This window comes from Dama dama, chromosome 15, assembly GCF_033118175.1.
Source record: "Dama dama isolate Ldn47 chromosome 15, ASM3311817v1, whole genome shotgun sequence".
Taxonomy (NCBI): domain Eukaryota; kingdom Metazoa; phylum Chordata; class Mammalia; order Artiodactyla; family Cervidae; genus Dama; species Dama dama.
The window spans coordinates 89,481,912-89,501,800 of NC_083695.1; the positions used below are offsets into that span (position 1 = coordinate 89,481,912).

General features: G+C 42.1%; 1 protein-coding gene across 2 annotated transcripts; it reads right to left on the reverse strand.

Annotated features, from left to right (window-relative positions):
* Positions 1–260: 260 nt before the first annotated feature.
* On the reverse strand, positions 261–19,624 carry OAT (ornithine aminotransferase). Of its 2 annotated transcripts, XM_061162861.1 has the most exons (12): positions 19,534–19,624; positions 14,588–14,673; positions 12,893–12,933; positions 12,577–12,804; positions 9,616–9,840; positions 9,405–9,500; positions 6,453–6,580; positions 5,680–5,802; positions 4,884–5,012; positions 4,010–4,123; positions 2,821–2,965; positions 261–1,291 (listed from the first exon to the last, which is right to left on the reverse strand). In XM_061162861.1, exons 4-12 carry the CDS (start codon positions 12,773–12,775, stop codon positions 1,131–1,133), a joined length of 1,320 nt encoding a protein of 439 aa, XP_061018844.1. In that variant the 5' UTR covers positions 12,776–12,804; positions 12,893–12,933; positions 14,588–14,673; positions 19,534–19,624; the 3' UTR covers positions 261–1,130. The 2 variants fall into 2 exon arrangements, with proteins under 2 accessions (XP_061018844.1, XP_061018845.1); XM_061162862.1 differs by lacking the exon at positions 12,893–12,933.
* Positions 19,625–19,889: the final 265 nt, after the last annotated feature.

The following is a 19,889-nucleotide window of genomic DNA, read 5'->3' on the forward strand; positions in this document are numbered from 1 at the left end:
TGATTGTGTAAGCTGTCAATAATGCGTCATCAAGTCTCAAAAAACTTATGCAAAACTGTGTTTTGACTTCTAACGGGAGGAACAGTTCTCAGGGTTTTCTGAGAGGCTGTTCCCAGGTTATAATCCTCAGTTTGGCTCGAATAAATTTTTCCATTTCTTTCTTAGACCAACTCAAAGAGAACGAGATAAAACTACCGACATAGAAAAACATCCAAAATACCCTGCACAGGTAAAAAATAAACAAATAAGAAGTTGCACAATTCCAGGCGTAACAAGGATACTTTAATAAAAATGGCAAGTACTAGTATACACATGGGAAAAGAGCGGTTATTTTGAAAGCAGAGAAGGAGTACTAAAAGAAACTCTCTTTTTATAATTTCTCTTTTTCTAGAGATTACCAAACAAACTGAAATGTTCTTAGAGAACACAAGAAACAAAGCAAATAAAAACATTCTCAGAGAGCTTAAAATGTGAGGTAACCGGTAACACTGCAGTAACCACACACTGGTCCCTAACATAGACATTTCAGATACACTGAAAACAAACACTTTTTACAAATTATATGGAACACTTAAAACATAATCTAGGAATGTTGAACATTAATTTTTAATTCAAAGTAATGACATTCACAGAATACGTCTTGGTGCCAGCCAATATGGAGTTGACTTGTGTCAGCTTAACCATTCATCCTTGCTAAAATTCAATGATTATGATTCAACTTTATAAGGTTAAGCAAGTCTTCCAGGCAATACTAATATAACTTTCTCAAATACAAACATTTGTACCAGCAAGGAAATTATTAAAACGTATATAAATTATGCTGAGGGGCTTGATTAAAAGGCTGTCTATATAGAAAGGCACCTCAATCTTATAAAGAATACAAGCACAAAAACACTTAATCAAATATAAGATGCCAGGACATTCTCTTAGTTATGTTACATAGCAAACTGCATGTCTGTAAAAGTCATTCTGTTATACATGAACTGAAAAACATATATATATATATATATTTTAAAAAGCCCTTGACATGGAGGAGTGGAATATGCCTGCATTAAGCACAGAAACTCAGAGCTTTATGAACCACATGTCTCCAGCTGGCTCCCAGGCGCCACTGAAAACTGTCACCACCCTCAGAAAGACAGGATGGTCTTGTTAATGATCTCCACCGCCTCTAGAATCTCATCCTCCTTGATCACAAGCGGGGGCGCAAACCTGATGATATCGCCGTGGGTTGGCTTGGCCAGAAGTCCATTATCTCGAAGTCTCAGACACACCTTCCAAGCATCACAATCTAAAAAAAACCGTCAAGTGTATGCTCATCAATGATAAGGAGCCTGCAGGGGTGGGGGCGGCCTGGCAAGAACAGAATTCCCAGTAGGTAAAGTGTCTGCCTGAAATGCGGGAGACCCAGGTTCCATCTCTGGGTCGGGAAGATCCCCTGGAGAAGGAAACGGCAACCCACTCCAGTACTCTTGCCTGGAAAATCCCATGGATGGAGGAGCTACAGTCCACGGGGTCGCACAGAGTCGGACACGACTGAGCGCCGTCACTGTCACTCAAGAAAGGCAGCTCTGAGCTGCAAGCTTGCTTCTGGCTCTTACTCTTAAAAATGAACTTACTTTTCAGCAATGGTTTGAATGGTATGAGTAGATATGGTTTTTGTCTGGTTTTCGACCTAGCATAAAAATTACATGCTAAGGCTGATGTAATTAATTATATGAGGAACCAATGCATACAAGAACTAGGGTGTGATACAGATAACTAACAGGCACAGAATAAGCAACATTCAAACCCAGTGACCATTACAGGTTTCTAACCTGGATTTGCTTCCTTAGCTGGTAGAATTAGACTCTCGGGATCCTCAAAACCTTGACTGCAACAGAAACACCGAAGGGGCCGCAGCCAGTGCCTGAGCCCCGCTCTAGACCCATCAAATCAGAGTCTTTGCGATGAGGCTAGGCTTGGATTAATTTGTTAAAAAGCTCCCTAGGTGATTCTAAAATGCAGTCAAGGTTAAAACCATTGCTTTGAAAAGGAAGGGTTATGGCAAGAAAATCCAACCAGGAACCCTTATGGGTTACAAATGATGTGTTAAACACCAAATGCTCAGTTAAGTGGCACCTGGGGTTATTTTTATTACCAACATCACCGTTATCATTCCTATTATTACTGCTGCTCCTACCATCTCTGCTGATCTGCAAAGTGAGGGAGGAAAGGAGAGCAGACAGGAAACTGCAAAGTGCTCAGGGCAGTCTTCCTAACGGAAAACAAACTGAACTCTCCAAGTACTGTATAAATAACCTGGCATAACAAATAACTTGATGACGGAATAACAAATGACTTGAAGGAATACAAATGGTGAAATTAGTTAAATATGCCTTCTTGGAGGAAACAGCTGTATTTTTTAAGACCATTAATATAAATCAGGCAATAAGAGTACTGCATGTGTATGTGCTAAGTTGCCTCAGTCATGTCCAGACTCTTCGCAACACCATGGACTGTAGCCCACCGGGCTCCTCTGTCCATGGGATTCTCCAGGCAAGAATACTGGAGTGGTTTGCCATGCCCTCCTCCAGGGGGTCTTCCCGACCCAAGGGTCGAATCCGTGTCTCTGGCGTCTCCTACACTGGCAGGCAGGTTCTCTACCACTAACACTACTTGGGAAGCCCAGAAGAGTTATCAGGCAGAGCCAACGACTTGGTCGATAGGAGGCCAGTCAACAGTTTCAAACAGAGGAACCCAACGACCAGAGAAAACACCATTTGCATTTTGAGCTTTTCCTATAAGAACAGTACCTTGTAAAATATTCTGTCTCCATACCTTTGGTTTCTCTGATAACAATAGCATTTAGTAATCCTTTTCCTCTTACAGTCGTTACAACATCAGAAGGCAGCTTCATGAGTTCATTTCTCAAGATGATACCCATTTTCTCTGCATTTTCAGCAAGGTTTTCTTCTTCCAAAACCTATGTTTCAAGAGAAATTATACATATATTAAAGACTGCCTTTTTTTTTTTTAATGTTGCTCTTTGGAGGGGAATGTGAACTACAAGCAAAGGAAGAAGAGGATCAGATAAAGACCAGAGTGACTTAACTTTCACTTCTTTTTTTCAAAGCTTATACCAGTTTGATTTCTCATTATGTAACAGACACTCACTTAGACAAAGCCTTGCTTTATGCAAAAACCCATCACTAATCTGATTCTGTAGCAAAATAAGGATTAAATTTGTTTAATGCAATTGATAAATTTTCTTCTTAGGCAAATAAATCAATGGGCTGAACACATTTTAATTTTTTAACTGCAACAGAACTTCCTTTGGCTTCTTTTTCCTCCTAAAAAGTCCATCCTCAGAGATTACATAATAATTTTATGCCTTTTGTAGGCACTTGAGGAGTAAGTCTGAAAGAATTCAAATCCCCGCTTTAACGACAATAACAAGAAACCACGTGGGCTAAGCCAGAGGCTTCACAGGCCAGCCTGGCCACAGAGGGAGAGCTCTAGGTGGACAGGCCAGGACCTGCGGGCCCAAAGCCCCGGGAGACTGAAAACTTGGGAAACCCATGCAATCCTTCTCTATACTTCATGTTCTGAAATACACTGCAGTCTTGTAACATTTCTTATTACACCAGTGAGCACAGACTTAAGAGTCACTTCAGCACCACCTCCAGGATACTGGCTACCATATAGTTCAGTTCAACCGCTCAGTCGTGTCTGACTCTGCGACCCCATGAACCGCAGCATGCCAGGCCTCCCTGTCCATCGAGTTCACTCAAACTCATGTCCATTGTGTCGGTGATGCCATCCAACCCTCTCATCCTCTGTCGTCCCCTTCTCCTCCTGCCCTACATCTTTCCCAGCATCAGGGTCTTTTCAATGAGTCAGTTCTTTGCATCAGGTGGCCAAAGTACTGAAGTTTCAGCTTCAGCATCAGTCCTTCCAATGAATATCAGGACTGATTTCCCTTAGGATGGACTGATTGACTCTCCTGAGAGCTACCATCAGGTTTTACCTCCAGGGCTGCGATGGCCACTCGGCAGCCCAGCGGATTGCCTCCGTATGTAGAACCATGCTCCCCTGGCTTAATGGTCAGCATTATTTCATCATCACACAACACCGCAGACACCTAAAAGACAAAAAAGAGAATTAGGCGCAGACCAAGTCTCTTCTCAGATGGACCATTCTTATTCTTATGGAAACACAGGTATTTATGAAGCAGATGTTAAATTTGACATGAAGCTTCAACCAACAAGTGCCACACGTCAGCCTCCTTGACTACCGGTGACAAAATGAGGACTGCCCTAACATGCTCCAAGCACACTGGGCACGCTTCAGTGGTACCGCGTAATCTTTTGGAACTAAAAGAAAGCTATTTCTGCAATGATATAATTTAAAATTCTTTCCACTCTCAGGGTGAAATGCTTTAATTGTTTAGAAAACAATGTTCTGCACTACACATTCGGAGCCCTTTAATCCATACCAACTGTTGGCTCTGAACAGCAAACCCAAAGAAAGGATTAACAACTAAACGTTAATTTTTTTCAATCTCTGCATTAATCGGTCAATGGTTTTAAACAATTAGTATGTTTCTGAACTATGGGGAAAAAGCCTAGACGTCTAGAGGAGTACTCTGGAGATAAAATGATCCCATCCAAAATAAATGCAGTGGAGCAAACCCAAGGGACACTCAATTCTTCAGTTAAACTAAGTGGGGTTAACCATGGAACTCTGAAATGTTTTTATCACACGTATTCCAGGTGACCTATGTATATAAACCACACTAAGTAAAACCAAACCCTCAGAAAGGCACAGTCGGTAATGTAAAAATATCTCAAGAATTCATGAGAATAGGGAAAATACAAAGAGCAGTTGAGCATTCAACTTACAGGGTATAAACCACCAGACAGTGCCTTTCCTAGAAGGACAATATCAGGTCGGACATTTTCGTGGTCAATAGCCAGCCATCTCCCAGTTCTGGCCAAGCCTGTCTGTATTTCATCAGCAATAAACAGAACCTATTGGAAAACAACAAAATAGCATAAATGAAAATAGCATATGAAAATAATAAATTATTTTCATAGCGAAATACTTATCTTTATTTTACTATTTCCTGCACAAATGTGTCATTCTGACATCCCCTCAGATTTGTGAAACCATTTGAATTACCCATGTGACTCCAATGGTGCGGGACACACGATTATTTCCTGTGTCAGGCCACCCTGTCCCCAGAGACCCACTCTGCACGTTCTACACAGTGGAAGGGCAGGTATGCAAAGTGAGGGTTTTGTGGGGGGTTTCTGAATAGAACTACTCTCTGGGAACAGATTTCTACGTTTATTTCACAACCATTTGTTAATATGTACTTCTTATTAACATTTACTAGTTTGGTGGAAGAAGAGGGGGGGAGAGATTAAATTCTGGAGCAAAGGGATACAACAAAGGCTTTGAGAAGAATCCAAGCACAGGCTGCTGGGGCAGAGAGGAAGGAGCCAGGCAAAGGGTCCACCAGGGCCCTGCCAGTAAAGTCAGTTTCTCTGCAGCCTGCTGCTAGAAAGTTCTATCAGCCCTAGAAAGTTCGGAGGCTCTTAGAATGAAGCCTCCTTCTAGTGGAAAAGTGATGCAATCTTGGAGTTTTCCTATCGGCCAAACCCTAAGCAAGGCAGGCAAGTGGGCGGCTTTGACCTGGTGCTGGGTGCAGAGCTCGCGGACTCCCACGAGGTAGCCTGGATCCGGAACAACAACGCCTGCTTCACCCTGGATTGGTTCCACCATGAACGCGGCGACGTTTGGGTCCTGAAGCGCACGCTATGGAAACAGCATGAGTATGTTCTTAGTAACTTCCTTTCCAATCTATTTGGAAATCTGAAGTCACACAATGCACATATTTTCCCATAAGAGTAAGTGGGCAAATTAAGTTTTCACGCTAACTTACATTCTGACTTCCAAGTACAAGTTTTCTGACAATCAATTACCAAAAGCTCCAAATATCTCAGCTTTAAGCTACTCCATCCTATATTTTCTAATATAATACTCAAATGTACTGTCAATAAAAACTAGTGAAAGTGGCCTTTAAAAAGGCCATTAAATAGATACATTAGAAGTGTATCTTTTTATTTTGGAAGTCTTCCACTTCATAATTTTTAAAACCTGGCTGAAAACTGACTAATCTTGTCTATTAAAGTAATTAACAGGTAATACTCAAGTTAATACTTACGTAGGAGACAAATCTAAAGTGGTTGGCTGGTGGTCAGGAATAGACCACGGAACCTGGTTTCCACATGTTATAAACTAACTGACCGTTACAGAGAATAAGTGTGAATCCTGGCCTAACTTAAATGTAAGTTATGAGATATGTGACTCTCAGTACAATCAGATGTCTGTTTTTAATTCATACATTCAACAAACGCAGGTTCTATGTACTATGAGCTAAAGCACCGTGACACTAGGTGAAGTACCTCAAGGGCAGGCAGATCATTATACGGAATGATTTCGAAACCTGGCATAAATGGTCCAAAACCATCATAACTGGTTGGGTCAGTGGAACTGGAGATAGCAGACAATGTTCTACCCCAAAAGTTTCCAGCTAGAAAGAAGAAATAAACAGTCATTTTTTTTTTCAAACAAACCACCCAATTTAATATCACAGTTCCCCAAAAATACTCCAGAAAGCTTTTTTTTTAATCCTGGTCACAATCCACTACTTGTGGGATCTTAGTTCCTGGACGAGGGCTCAAACTCCTACCCACTGCAAGAGAAGTACAGAAGTCCTAACCTCTAGATCACCACGGGATTCCCAGAAGCTTTTTTTTTTTTTTTTTTTAAAAAAAAGCAAGGGTTTGCTTTAGAGAGCCTCCAGTGAGCTGATTTGTTTAAACAATATTTTATATTAAACACCCCTGGTTCATATGCCCACTGAGGTCTGGCCTTGTAATTACTCTTTTAGGACTTCTCTACTGAGTCTCCCAACTATAATACATAGCATAGCCCCTGAGGAGAGATATTTGTCTTTTCTTTCAATAATCCCAAACCCTAAAAACTGAAGCATTCAATACATGTTTTTCTAGAGACGGTTTTTCTAGACACATTTATGATAATGACATGAGAAAACGACTATCCTTCATAGAGAATTGGCAGTTTTCCTTTTAAAAATCCAACACTATAGGCTAACTATTCTACAGAATGAGTTTTACATTTCACTTGGATAAAATATCCTCAGGCAGTCTGAACACTTTCAATTTGTCTTCCATGGTGTTATAAGCTATTATGCGCTAGAAGACAGACACTGACCTTTATTCAGGAACAATTTTTACCCATTAATTTGTTTCATTAGTAATCTGTGGACTGATTAATAATGTCAGGCACTGCTCTAGGTGTTGGGGACAGAATGATGACTGGCAAGGTCCCTGCCCCCAAGGAGCTTCTATGCTATTAGGGAAGACACACCACGACAAACCGGTAAAGCAAACGTACAAGGTAACTTCAACATGGTTAAATTCAAGGAAGAAAAGAAACAAACTAGGTAAGAGAGGCTTGAAGGGTCTCCCACTTTTTAAAAAGATATCTTCTCACCCCCTCTGCCAGCAGCAACTCAACTAACCCAGTGCTGAATTATGCTTTGAACTGCGGCACTGGAGAAGACTCTTGAGAGTCCCTTGGACTGCAAGGAGATCCAACCAGTTCTTCCTAAAGGAGATCAGTCCTGAATATTCATTGGAAGGATTGATGCTGAAGCTGAAACTCGAATAATTTGGCCACCTGATGTGAAGAACTGACTCATTCGAAAAAACCCTGATGCTGGGAAAGATTGAGGGCAGGAGGAGAAGGGGGAAACAGAGGATGAGATGGTTGGATGGCATCACCGAGTCAATGGACACGAGTTTGAATAAACTCTGGGAGTTGATGATGGACAGAGAGGCCTGGCATGCTGCGGTCCATGGGGTCGCAGAGTCGGACACGCCTGAGTGACTGAACTGAACTGAATTATTCCAAGTTGGCCCCATAGCATCCTTCAATCCAACCCCTGCATAGCCTCTCTCAGCTATGAGTAATCCCTACTTGACTTGTCCACAAGCAACAGCATTATTGATTCTGCCCAGGCTTGTTTAAGACAAAGTATGCCAACAGCCTACTTGCTATCTGCCATCGGCCTCAGCAGGCTCATGCCCCGCAGGTGACCCTGCTGAATAAGGGATTGCACCTGGGGACAGTCCTCTGTCTCTTCCTACTGACTTCTCTCAATGCCTGGGAGAAACATCTTTGTGCCCTGTGCTAATATGAGAGAGACTGGACATGGTCTGTAAGGAGGAGAGTCACCAGAAAGGCCATTTTTGTTTGCAAGAGACAGTTATGTTGCCTTACAACTAAAGGCACGAGATTCCAAAATGGCTGGGCAGAGACTATTTCTTCTTTGGAAACAGGAATCGGTCGCTGCCCTCTCCCAAGACACCAAGTTCAGCTGGCCATCAGATGAACTCTAGATTCCACTGTATTATGGGGCGTATAATTTAGCTACGTGTGCTCACAAGGCAAAGTATTTCACAATTTCAACCATCACAAGAAAGAATCTCGACCGTGTGCAGTGACAAATTTCTCCATGTATGTTTTTAAAAATTAAAGTCAAAGTTTTAGAAAAGAAAAAGTCAGAACCTATCCCAAAGTCAGACTAAATCAATAATCTAAATTAACTGTTGGTCTCCCTACTCAGTATACGAGTCATTCCTCTCAACCATTTGCAGAAATATACCGGGGGCAATGCCAGCCCTCCTCGTCCAACAGCTTTTAACAACTTGGCACAATAATATCTCATAGTGTTTGAGATACACTAAGGTTCAAACTTCGTATCATACCTAGGACGTGACCCTACATGAACATAACCCAACCTCAATAACCTCACAAAACTGCTGCAACATTTTTGTATGATGCTTGCATCAGCAAAATTGTCTCGTTAACCAGAAAACTGCTATGAAAAAAATCAGATAAGCAGATGGGAAATAAATCACACAGTCACTCCCTCTAGGGAGGGAGAGGTAGGGAGTTTTTAGGAGCATCCAAGAAATACTTGGAAATGAACCCAAGAAAAGGAAATCTCTCAATTTTTATGCAACATTCAATGCATCATGCGTGGCTCAGTCACTTGTCATGTCTGACTCTTCGAGACTCTGGACTATAGCCCACCAGGCTCCGTGTCCACGCCATTTCCTTCTCCAGGGGATCCTCCCAACCCAAGAAGGGAAACCACATCTCTTAGGTCTCGTGCAACAGGCGGGTTCTTTACCACTAGCACCACCTGTGAAGCCTCGATATAACATATATGAGACAAATGTATTTGCAATATCTCATCATAAGTTAAAATGAAAACAAATAATTGTATGTTTCAATCATAGCAGCTAACAGTGAATTTCACATACCTGCAAAAACAATCTTTGCCTTGTATTTCGGGATCCCCTTGACGGTATACCCCCACTTACGAGCAAGCTTGCAAGCAGTCTCTCCAGCCTCCACTCCTACCCAAGGGAACATTTTAAAATATCAGTTTTAAAAAATGTTTCAAGTTACCAGAAAATAACAAGATTTTCTTGGCTATTTAACCAAAAAAAAAAAAAAAAGGAAATATTTTACCTGTATTCATTGGAAGAACTTTGTGGTAGTTGAAAAGTTTAGTAACATACTCTTCATATTCACCAAGCACATTATTGTAGAAAGCCCTAGATGTTAAGGTCAACTTGTCCACCTGACTTTTCAAAGCATCCACAATCTTTGGATGACAATGCCCCTGGTTGACAGCACTGTAAGCACTCAGAAAGTCAAAATATTTTCTGCCTTCAACATCCCACACGTAAATACCTAAAACATAAGGAAAATAATTTTAGAAAAATCACTAAATTACATAACCTTCAAAGATTAAGACTGCTAGCCAGCCCTCTGAATACCTATGTATAGACCTCTAGTTAACAGAGAATTGTGGTTAAGGCATAGTTTTACTCAACCATAATAAACTTTGATTTATATGGAATTATATTTTATCTGTCCAGCATCAAATTAACACATTTAATAAAAAAAGCAGTAACATGAAGAGATTTTATAAATTCTAGAGTAAAACCTTTATTCCTAGAAACCTGTTTATCATTTAAGGCTGGAGTTTTATTTTTCTTCCTTTTTTTTCTTTGCCATGCACGAGGCTTGTGGCATTCTCAGTTCCCTGAGCAGGGATTAAACCCAGGTCACATCACTGAAGCCCACCAGAGAACTCCTTCTTAAAGTTGGAATTTAAGGGAAGAAGTTACATAAAACATAAAAATTGTGATTGACTGTAAAAACCAACAAAATGAAAACAAATACTTCCAAATCACACATCTATTTAGTAAGGATCTACTATCCAGAACTCCTACAACTCAACAAGGTATATAAGCCAATTAAAAAATAGCAAATGGAACTGCCTGGCAGTCCCATGGTAAGGACTCCACACTTTCACTGCTAAGAGCCCCAGGTTCAATCCCTGGTGGAGGAACTAAGATCCCACAAACTGCATAGCACAGCCAAAAAAAAAAAAAAAAAAAGGCAAAGAACTTGAATGGCCACTTCTCCAAACAAGATATACAAATGAACAAAAAGCGCATGAAAAGATGCTATCATTAAGTTAGAGAAAAATGCAAACCAAAACCACAGTGGTAGCATTTACTTTCACCAGGATGGCTAAGAACTGGCAAGGATTGGAGAAACTGAAACTCTTATGTAACTAGTTGGAATGTAAATTAGTGCAAGAGCTGTTGAAAACAGTTTTGGGGTTCCTCATAAGTTAAGGTGAAACATAAAATACTGTATGACCCAGCATCCAAACGCCTAGAAGTGGAAGACAGGTGTTCAAACAGAAATGTGTTATTTTAAATAGCCAAAAGGCAGAAACAACCCAAATGCCATCAACTGATAAATGGACACACACGTGTTATCTCCATAAAATGGAGAACTTAATTCAACCATAAATAGGGATGCATACTAACTCATGCTACAGCATGGAAGAAATCTTGAAAACATGGAGCTAAGTGAAATCGGTCACATACTGTCTGTCCCCATTTACATGAAACATCTAGAATAGGCAAGTCTGTAGCAACAAAAAGCAGATGAGTAGCTGCCAGGTTCTAGGGGAGGAAAGAGTGGGGAGTGACTGTTTGATGAGTATGGGGCTGCCTTTGGGGATAATGAAAAATGTTCTAGAACAAGGTAGTGGTGACAGTTGGACAACATTATAAATGTACTCAAGCCACTGAATTAAACACTGGTTAAAACAGTAAATTTTATGCTATGTACATTTTACAACAATTTTTTTAAGCTAACCATAGATATTTAAATGTATTAGGGGCTCACGTAATTTCTGCCATGTACTTAACATACTTAAAGGTACTATGTCCTTTATCTCATCAAAACCCTCTAGTACCGTCCTTACACTACAGAGGTAAGAAGTAGATGCTTAGATTATAACTAGCCCAAGCTGGTATGCATGCAACCAGGACTTGAACCCAGTCAGATTCTAGCGTGCATGCTCTGCTACTGTAAGTAAAGAACATTTTTACAAATCAGTAAAATATAAACCTAGATTTTCGTCTGTTCAGAAGGAGCTTTATTTATTACAGTACTGGTCCCAAATCAAAAAATATATAGGCAAATGACTGTATTATCTTCTGGCCCAGAGATAAGTGATAAACTTCAGCTTGATTTGATGATGGCTGTTATTTCAAAATATGGATTAAATCACCATTTGGCAACAATCAGTAATCATTTATTCAGACAAGAATCATTAACGGATGCTAAAAGTGGGAGTAAAAGCTTTTTACACCTTACCAGTCATCCCCAAATGGAGGTTCATGCTAAAAATTATTGGCCTGTACTCTTCAAAAATATCAAGGTCAAGAAGCCAAAGTCTGAGGAATTATTCTGGATTAGACTAAACAGCCCTGAAAACTGAATGCAACCCATGGTCTGAGGTTTTCTTTTGCTACACAGGACAACAAGCGAGATCTGAATCAGGCCTGTAGATTAGAGAGCAGTGCTGTGCCAGTGTGAATTTCCTGATTTTGATAATTACACTCTGTTATGTAAGACAGTCTTTGTGTTTCTGGAAAGGCACAAATATTTGGGGGTAAAGAGGCATGTCTGTAACTTCCTCTCAAACGGTTCAAGGAAAAAAAATGTATGTGTGTTTCTGGACAAAGATGATTATGCAAGTGCAATTAAAAGAAAAAAAGGACTTGGGAAATCTGGGTGAAGAGCAACAAAAGAGAAATTCTAGTGCTACTGTGGCAGCTTTTTACACCAAAATAAAAGTTAAAGGGAAAAAAAGTGACAACAATATTACAGTACTTTACTCATGTATTATACATTCCCTCATGGCAAGTCCATCATGACCACGCATTCCCCACAGCACCTCACACAGCAAGCAGCAGACACTCAATAGATGTTGAATTAATCATGCCTGCAGTACAGAAATTAAATGCCTCTGGAAAAACGTACAAGTGAGAAAATATAATAGCAAGCTTTACAGAAGGTAAGCAAATAATCGGGGGTGGTGGAAAGGGTGAAACATACCCTTCCCTCTCTCCAGGGCTACAGGTAAAGGATGGTAGTTGTGGGCACCATATTTAGATTCCCGTTCAAAAATGTAATCAGAGGACGGAGGGCCTTGAACCGTTTTTTTAGTTGCAACAGATGTAGCAGAAGCCACTGAAGAATGAACTCCACGACCAAGGCCAGCAACAGTCTGCAAACGTGCTAGTTTGGAAAGCATGATGTCCTTCAAGTGGGAATATCACCAACCTGTCCAAAGAAAAGAGAAGGCATAAAGGGTAAGAAACTTCACAGGGTGGGTGAATGTCTACTCATGAACTATACTTGGAACACTCACCAAAGAATCAGGAAAATAAGAGAGAACAACGGAGGTCTTAACTGCAAATGAAAAGCAACATTTAAAAAGTGTATAAAATTTTTTAATTGAAAAAATAAAATGAAAAAAACAAAAACCACCAAAAGAAAGAGAACACACACCTGACTCCTGCCTTTGGGGAACCTGAAGGGCAACAGGGTAAACACGCAGATAAACATGTAAATAAGCCCCAGGAGGCTAGAAGGCCAAGAGAACAGGGAAGAGCCATGCAAAGCAGACCTGCTTGTACCTTTCCCAAACAAAGCTCGGGGCGGTCAGGTGGTCAGGCAGGGCCAAACAGCACAGGCATGCAAAGAGCTGAACAGCCATTTGAAAGGTATTTATGCGGGGGTGTGAGACTCAGATGGATCTTAGATTAGAGCCCAAAGGCACAAACCAAATCAGAGACGCTGGCTGCCCTGGGGCGGGGGGTGGGGGAGGCTAGAGATCATGGGGGCAGGGGCAGAGGCACTGAGAACTACTTTGCCTATCAACTTGGTCCTCCCGTAAGGAGTGAGGAAATTAGGGAAGAACTTGGTTTCCACAAAGGGACCAGACACATTCTAAAGTAAAAATAAAAGCAGTGGGGTGGAAAAGTGATTCCTTACGGGAAGGGAAGGGAAGGGCCTTCTAAGTTTAAAGCAGGAAAGACAGAAACTACAAAAGGTAAAATCTGTGGGACTTCACAGGTGGTACAGTGGCTAAAAACACTCCGGTGGTTAAAACCCCACACTCCCAATACAGGGATTCAGGGGGCGAGGGTCTGATCCCTGCTCAGGGAACTAAGATCCCATACACTTCGTGGCATGACCAAAAAAAAAGGTAAAATCTATTATTTAGCCACAATTATCTAAAACGTCTCTGGGTTAAAATAATCATAAACAAAGATGGGGGGGAAAGTTTTGCAATTTCTAACAAATAGCCTTTGAAGAGCTTTTACATTAAGAGGAACAGACCAAAAGCACAGCAAAACAAAGTATGAGAGGAAAAGTTACGCTCCCAAAGAAACCATCTTCTCTGCTAGGATGACTGCTTCTGTGAAATTAACCCCCCTCAAAAAAAGCTTCACCACAGAAGCAACTGTTGGAAGGAGAAAAAGGCAACTAGGAGCTAGAGCACCTCAAAGTACAAGCTGAGAAGTTTAGCAATAAATCCTAAATATCACGAGCAAACTGACATTTACTGACCATCTATTTATATATTCCAATGTCATCGCTGCTCTCACCCCACCAGCACCAGCCCTAAAACCAGCCCCCACCACAGCTTTGTAGCCAACTGTATCATTAACAGTCATGACAAGCCACAACGTACAGACTAAGCCATAGAAGTAACTAAGAATAACAAGGAAATTGGGGACAATCCAGAGCAATCATGTCAGGGGAGGGGGCCATGCTTTTTAAAGATACATTTCAAGATTAATGGAAAGTTGCCAACACTAGGCATACTTAATACGCCTATGCTTTTTTAAAACGACCAATTAACTCACATTTCAAGAGAAGCTATTAATGACAAGTCAGGCCATGCACATCTCCAGCATTCAGTTGGAGCTGCCCGATTAGCAAAAGCTAATACTTGGAACTTGGCTTGCTGTGCTTTCCACTTGGCACTAGCCGCTAAACCCGGTATGTTCAGGAATGTACGAAAAGAAAATCCAGCACTTTATGTGCCAAGACTCACCAACTAGCCCTTCTTCCCACGGTTGAGATTACAGCAAGAATTTTTAACCCGAGATCCAGGGACGTCTTCAGAAGGTCCAATGACTCCTGAAATAAAATGCAGAGTTGTCAGCATGAGTGCATTTTTTTTTTTAAGGAAAAGACCCCTAATTTCTACCAGATCTTATTTCAAAGAAATAAGTGTTAACAACAATAAAACAATTATATAAGAATCACTCATGTAAAAAAAAAAAAAGAATCACTCATGGGACATAGCCATTAGCCAAAAAAGCAAAAATTCTAGTTATACTAGACAGAAATTCCCCAAAATGCTAAGTCTTTATAAAGCATTGATTTTAACTCTATTGCTTGGGTAGAGACTCAGAATTAGTGCTGTTTGACCAACTAAAAAGTCAAAACGAGGTACTTTCCTAGTGGTCCAGTGCTAAGACTCTGTGCTCCCAAAGCAGGAGGCCTGGGCTTGATCCCTAGTCATGGAGCCACAGGGTACAACTCAGAGTTTGCAGGCCAAGACTAAAGCACTCCCACTCCGAAACTAAGAGCCAATGCAGCCAGATAAATAATTTTTTTTTTTTAGAAGAGCAACACGTTAACTTTTACCTTGATCAAACTAACCAGAAAACACAGTGCTACTTAGATATACTTTTAACTGGAACACTTTCTGAAAAGAACTGTAACTAAAATAAAAGCCTTAGAAGTGTTTGTGCTCTTAGACCACTAATTTCACTCTCAAGATTAGATCCTAAAGCAACACTCAGGAATGTACTGAAACATTCATTAATAAAGATGTTCAACAATATGAGAATAGTTCGACATAATCACATAATAACATTGCTATTTAAAATAATTAGTTTTTGATGACATGGAGATTTTTATGATATGTTTAAGTGAAAAAAAATACAATCACATATACAGTGTTCAACTCTACCAAAAAAATACACCCAAGGAAGTTCACTATGGTTACCTTTCCACTGCTCTATATTTTCCATGTTTCCTAATGATCAAGAATTACATTTATAAGGACTTCCCTGGTGGTCCAGTGGCTAAGACTCTGCCCTCCCAATGCAGGGGGCATGGGTTCGACCCCTGGTCAAGGAACAAGGATTACTGCATGCGGCACAGGTAGGGCCCCAAAAAAGAAGGCAGAAGACACTCCCCCCCCCCCAAAAAAAAAGGTGCTTGCTAAGTCACTTCAGTGTCCAGCTCTTTGCCATCCCATGGAATGAAGCCCCACCAGGCTCCTCTGTCCATGGGGTTCTCCAGGCAAGAATACTGGAGTGGGTTGCTGCGCCCTCCTCCAGGGGATCTTCCCGACCCAGGGATTGAACTCACATCTCCTGCATCATCAGGAGGGTTCTTCACCACTAGAGCCACATGAGAAGCCAGGTGTGTGTGTCTGTGTATGGGGGGAGGGGGGGGGGGGGCGCGGTAATTAAAAAAAAAATACTACAACCTCTCTAAACAAGAATATTGTGAGCGAAAGGAATCCTTGAAATTATCTGCATTGAACATTTTCCTTTTATGCAAGTCATTTGTTCAGCTCATTTGCAAAAGAAATGGGACAAAATATGCCGAGTTCATAACTACAACTTACTAACAGTAACATCCAAAACATTACTAATACTCATGCTTAAGGTTTTTAAAGATGAACTCTGAATATTTAATTCACCTGGTAAAAGTCTGCTGTTCAATGCATTAAATGTACTAGGATTCTGTAAGCACATTTCTATTAAAAAGCCTTCGGTGTTCAAGTTACTGTGGTTGGCACAACGTAAGAAATATTAGAGGAGAATTAAGATGGGCTTAAAAATAGCCAACATCAACAATTTCCTCTTCCAAAAAGGCTTGGAAAACCAGAAGAGTGGACCATAAAGTCCTCAGAGTTTGAAAATCAGGACTTAAATTCTAGCTGGGTCTATTAAGAGTAACTTTATTTGGATGATTTTGTCCGTGTTTTTTTTAGCTTCAATGTCGCCACTTGCAAAATGAAGTTGAAGCCACTCAAGGCCATTACTAAGGATTACAGGAGATAATGTTAAAGCACCAAACTTAGCACAAAAATGACCAATTATTAATAGTTCCTTCTTGCCTTACACTCACAAGGAAATTAGTTAATCTCTGCAATATATTAAAAAAAAAAAAAAAGTCAACAGTGCCAGGGTTTCTTTTTTTAAACTAGAGCTTTTTTCTTCTAAAAATTTGTTTCTGTTGATAAATAATAAGGAACACAAGAAAATTACCTGAAAATCCATACTTCGGTGATAATCACTAACATTTTTATCTTGTTTCTATGAATAAATACTATACATCTTAGCTCCCTTTCACACTTCCCTACTGAATTTACCACATCAGACCTTCTATGACTCCCAGGACCTCTGCACAGATTTTTGCCACAGGTTCTAACACACCTCAAGACACTCATCTTCATGCCTGTCCACCTAAAAAGACAGTACTCCTTTCATGCCTGTACTCCTTTAAAAGACAGTAACTATGTCTTAAAATTCACCCTGCATCCCAAGAACCTAGCCCAGGTTTGGGCATTCCTTATCTGTCAAGTGAATGAGGTCACTCCTAAACACTTAAGACTTAAGATAGCAAGGCCCTCCAGGAGATGGTTAAATCACTCCTAAAGGATGGAGTAGAGTCTAAGAGGAGGCTAGTATGACATCACCAAGAAAAATTTTTTCATCAAGAGTTCCCTTCATTAGATCAGTTCACTCCAGGCTGTGCATTTAACCTAGGCTCCTGGAGAAGAGGACAAAGAGTTATTGACAGCAAAAATTTTAATACTGAATATTTTCAGTAAAACACATGATTAACAAGGTCCTTCTTCAAGCTATTATTAGACCAGTCCAATCCATCCTATCTACACTAGAACATACCTAAAATAGAATTCCATAAAAGGCTGCATTCTGAAGAGTTAATTTAGCATACACTATGAAGTACTATTTTTTAAGATCATTCTAAAGGAAAAACCAGCATGAATTCATCAGAAAGCCACTTAAAATATTCCACTGGAGGAACAGAGTTTGGTTTTACTACCTTTGTCAAATATTTACTTTTCTTGAGGCAACCATTCACAAATATAGTCCTTTTTGGAAAGTTCTGCCAACAAAAGTTTAGGGGTTTGTTGGGTTTTTTTTTGTTTTTTTTTTTTTACGTAATCTGGCTCAGAGTCAACTCAAGTGCGTCACTGGCAAACACCTTAAGCATTACTACTGAAAAAGTACTGGCTCAGTTAGGTCAAACCCTCCACACACCTCCAAAATCCACTCACCACTATCTTTAAATGTGGATTTCACCCATCCCTCCAAAATCCACTCACCACTATCTTTAAATGTGGATTTCACCTATCCCTGGGAACTCAGTAAAGGGTGTAAAATATGCCCACAAGTTACTGTAATAAAGGCAGAGTATGGGTGGAAATACAAATACAGCCTCTTTGAGGGGAAAAAAAAAAGTCTTTTTCAGAATTTTTACCTTTCCAAGTTATACTGGGTCTTTTGGGAAGCAGAAAACTAATCTTGAGCACCATGAAAAACTGCAATCCCAAAACAGTAAGCTTTACTATTTAAACCTCACTAAAAGATTTTACTTTCCCACCAGGCTGCTACAGTCAGGAACTAGATTTTCTGAAGACAGAACCAGGATATTCTAATGAAAGAAGCCTATTGTTTCCAGTGGATTAAGATGAAGAGCACAGATTACATACCTAAAGAACAGTTCCAGGTTCCAATGGAGAGAACCAGTTTCCCTATAGAAACTCTTAGAACTCTGAAGGAGAGACTGAGAATTGAGAAGGAATTTCTTTTTTTTTTTTTTTGCTTTTACAAATTGCTCTTTAATACTACAATCATAATCAATAAAAGTAATGAAAAGAAAGAATAATTCTTTCAAAAGAAAGAGGAACATTGATATTAGTAGAGAAAAAAAAATCAATTTAAGTAATTTCTTAAAGCCACTTCATTCCAAAGTCACTTCCCCTTCCCCTCCCCCTTAATTTATCACCTTATCAGAGGTGAAAACTGAACCTCAAGAAGAGGTACCGTAAAAGATACGGTAACAAAGGGAGGAGACGGTAGGTCACTGAGTACAGGTATCCCACTCAATTCAACCAGAACGTATTAAATGCTCAGCACCGTTGGCGAAGAAACGCGAACGATGACGTCTTCGTGCTTAAAAGTCCTGTGGACCCCAACCCCTTGACATCACACAGTTAACCTGAACGTCACGGTAAGGCTCTACCTGCCTGATGGCTTATTTGAACAAAGGCTGGAGGAGAAAAGGTTATGGGAGGAGAGGAGATGGGCAGACCTGCCCGGGTGGGCTCGGACCCCTTCTCAGTAAGAGTCGGCGCGCCCCACTCTCGTAGGCAAAAATACATGGGTTTACCAAGCAGTCCCGCGTATCCAGAATGCGTCCCTCCCAGTGCGCCGGCGCCCCAAAAGGCCTCCTCCCGGAAACCCCCAAGGCGCCCGAGAGGCTCCAGGCCGAGGCGCAGGGACCCTGCAGCGCCTGGGGCCCCGGCGCGGGATGGGGGGACTGCAGGCCGGGGAGGGCGGGGGCGGAGCGCCGGCCCGCCCGGCTCCGCCCGCTCTGGCAGGCGGAGGTGCCACATCCACAGCCTCCCTCTCTGTCCTCCTACCTCCGGGCCGGGATGCGCCGCGTCCTGCCCGCCCGGATTGCGCGCGGGCCTGCGGCTCTCCGGGCCAACCCCCTCCCCGCGCCCCAGATGCCCCGGGAGTCCGGGGCCCGCTGCGCAAAGCCGCTGCGCAGGCGGAGCCTGCCCTCCGGGTGGAGGCCCAAAGCACCCCCTCCACACGCTCCCCGCAACCCGGGACCCGAGCCGCTCACGCCCGCCTCGCCCCGCCCCGCCCCGCCGCGGCCCAGGGCGCCCGGCCCCTGCCCGAGCTCCGGCTCCGACCCCGCGGCTCCCCGCACGGATACCTGGCGGCCCCTCCAAGGCCAGACCGGGGACACGCGGCGTCCACGGAGCAGCTGCGACGACGGCGACGCGTCACAGAGCTTAAGATGCGCCTGCTGCCCCGCCCCCCGCGGACGCCCTTGCCGCCCATTGGCCCGCGGCGGAGGACTGGCCACCAATCGCCGTGGGCCCGCCCCCCGCCCCGGCGCCGCGCATCCCGGTCTCGGACGCGGCGCGGTTCGAGCCGCTCTCCCGCGCCTTCCGCGCCCGGCAATTCCGGGCAGCGGTCGGGGTCGGTACCTGAGTTCGGGCGCCTGCCTGGAACCGTGCCTTTTCATCGATTCCCCTCACCCTCCTCCCATTGCTGGCGAGAAAACAA

Coding starts and splice junctions, on each gene's coding strand:
- OAT (XM_061162862.1), bottom strand. CDS start 12,775: ATGCTTTCCAAACTAGCACGTTTGCAGACTGTTGCTGGCCTTGGTCGT. Junction 5,803..6,452: donor ATGATCTGCCTGCCCTTGAG/GTACTTCACCTA, acceptor CTGTTTCCATAG/CGTGCGCTTCAGGACCCAAA. Junction 4,124..4,883: donor TGTCTGGTGGTTTATACCCT/GTAAGTTGAATG, acceptor TTTGTCTTTTAG/GTGTCTGCGGTGTTGTGTGA.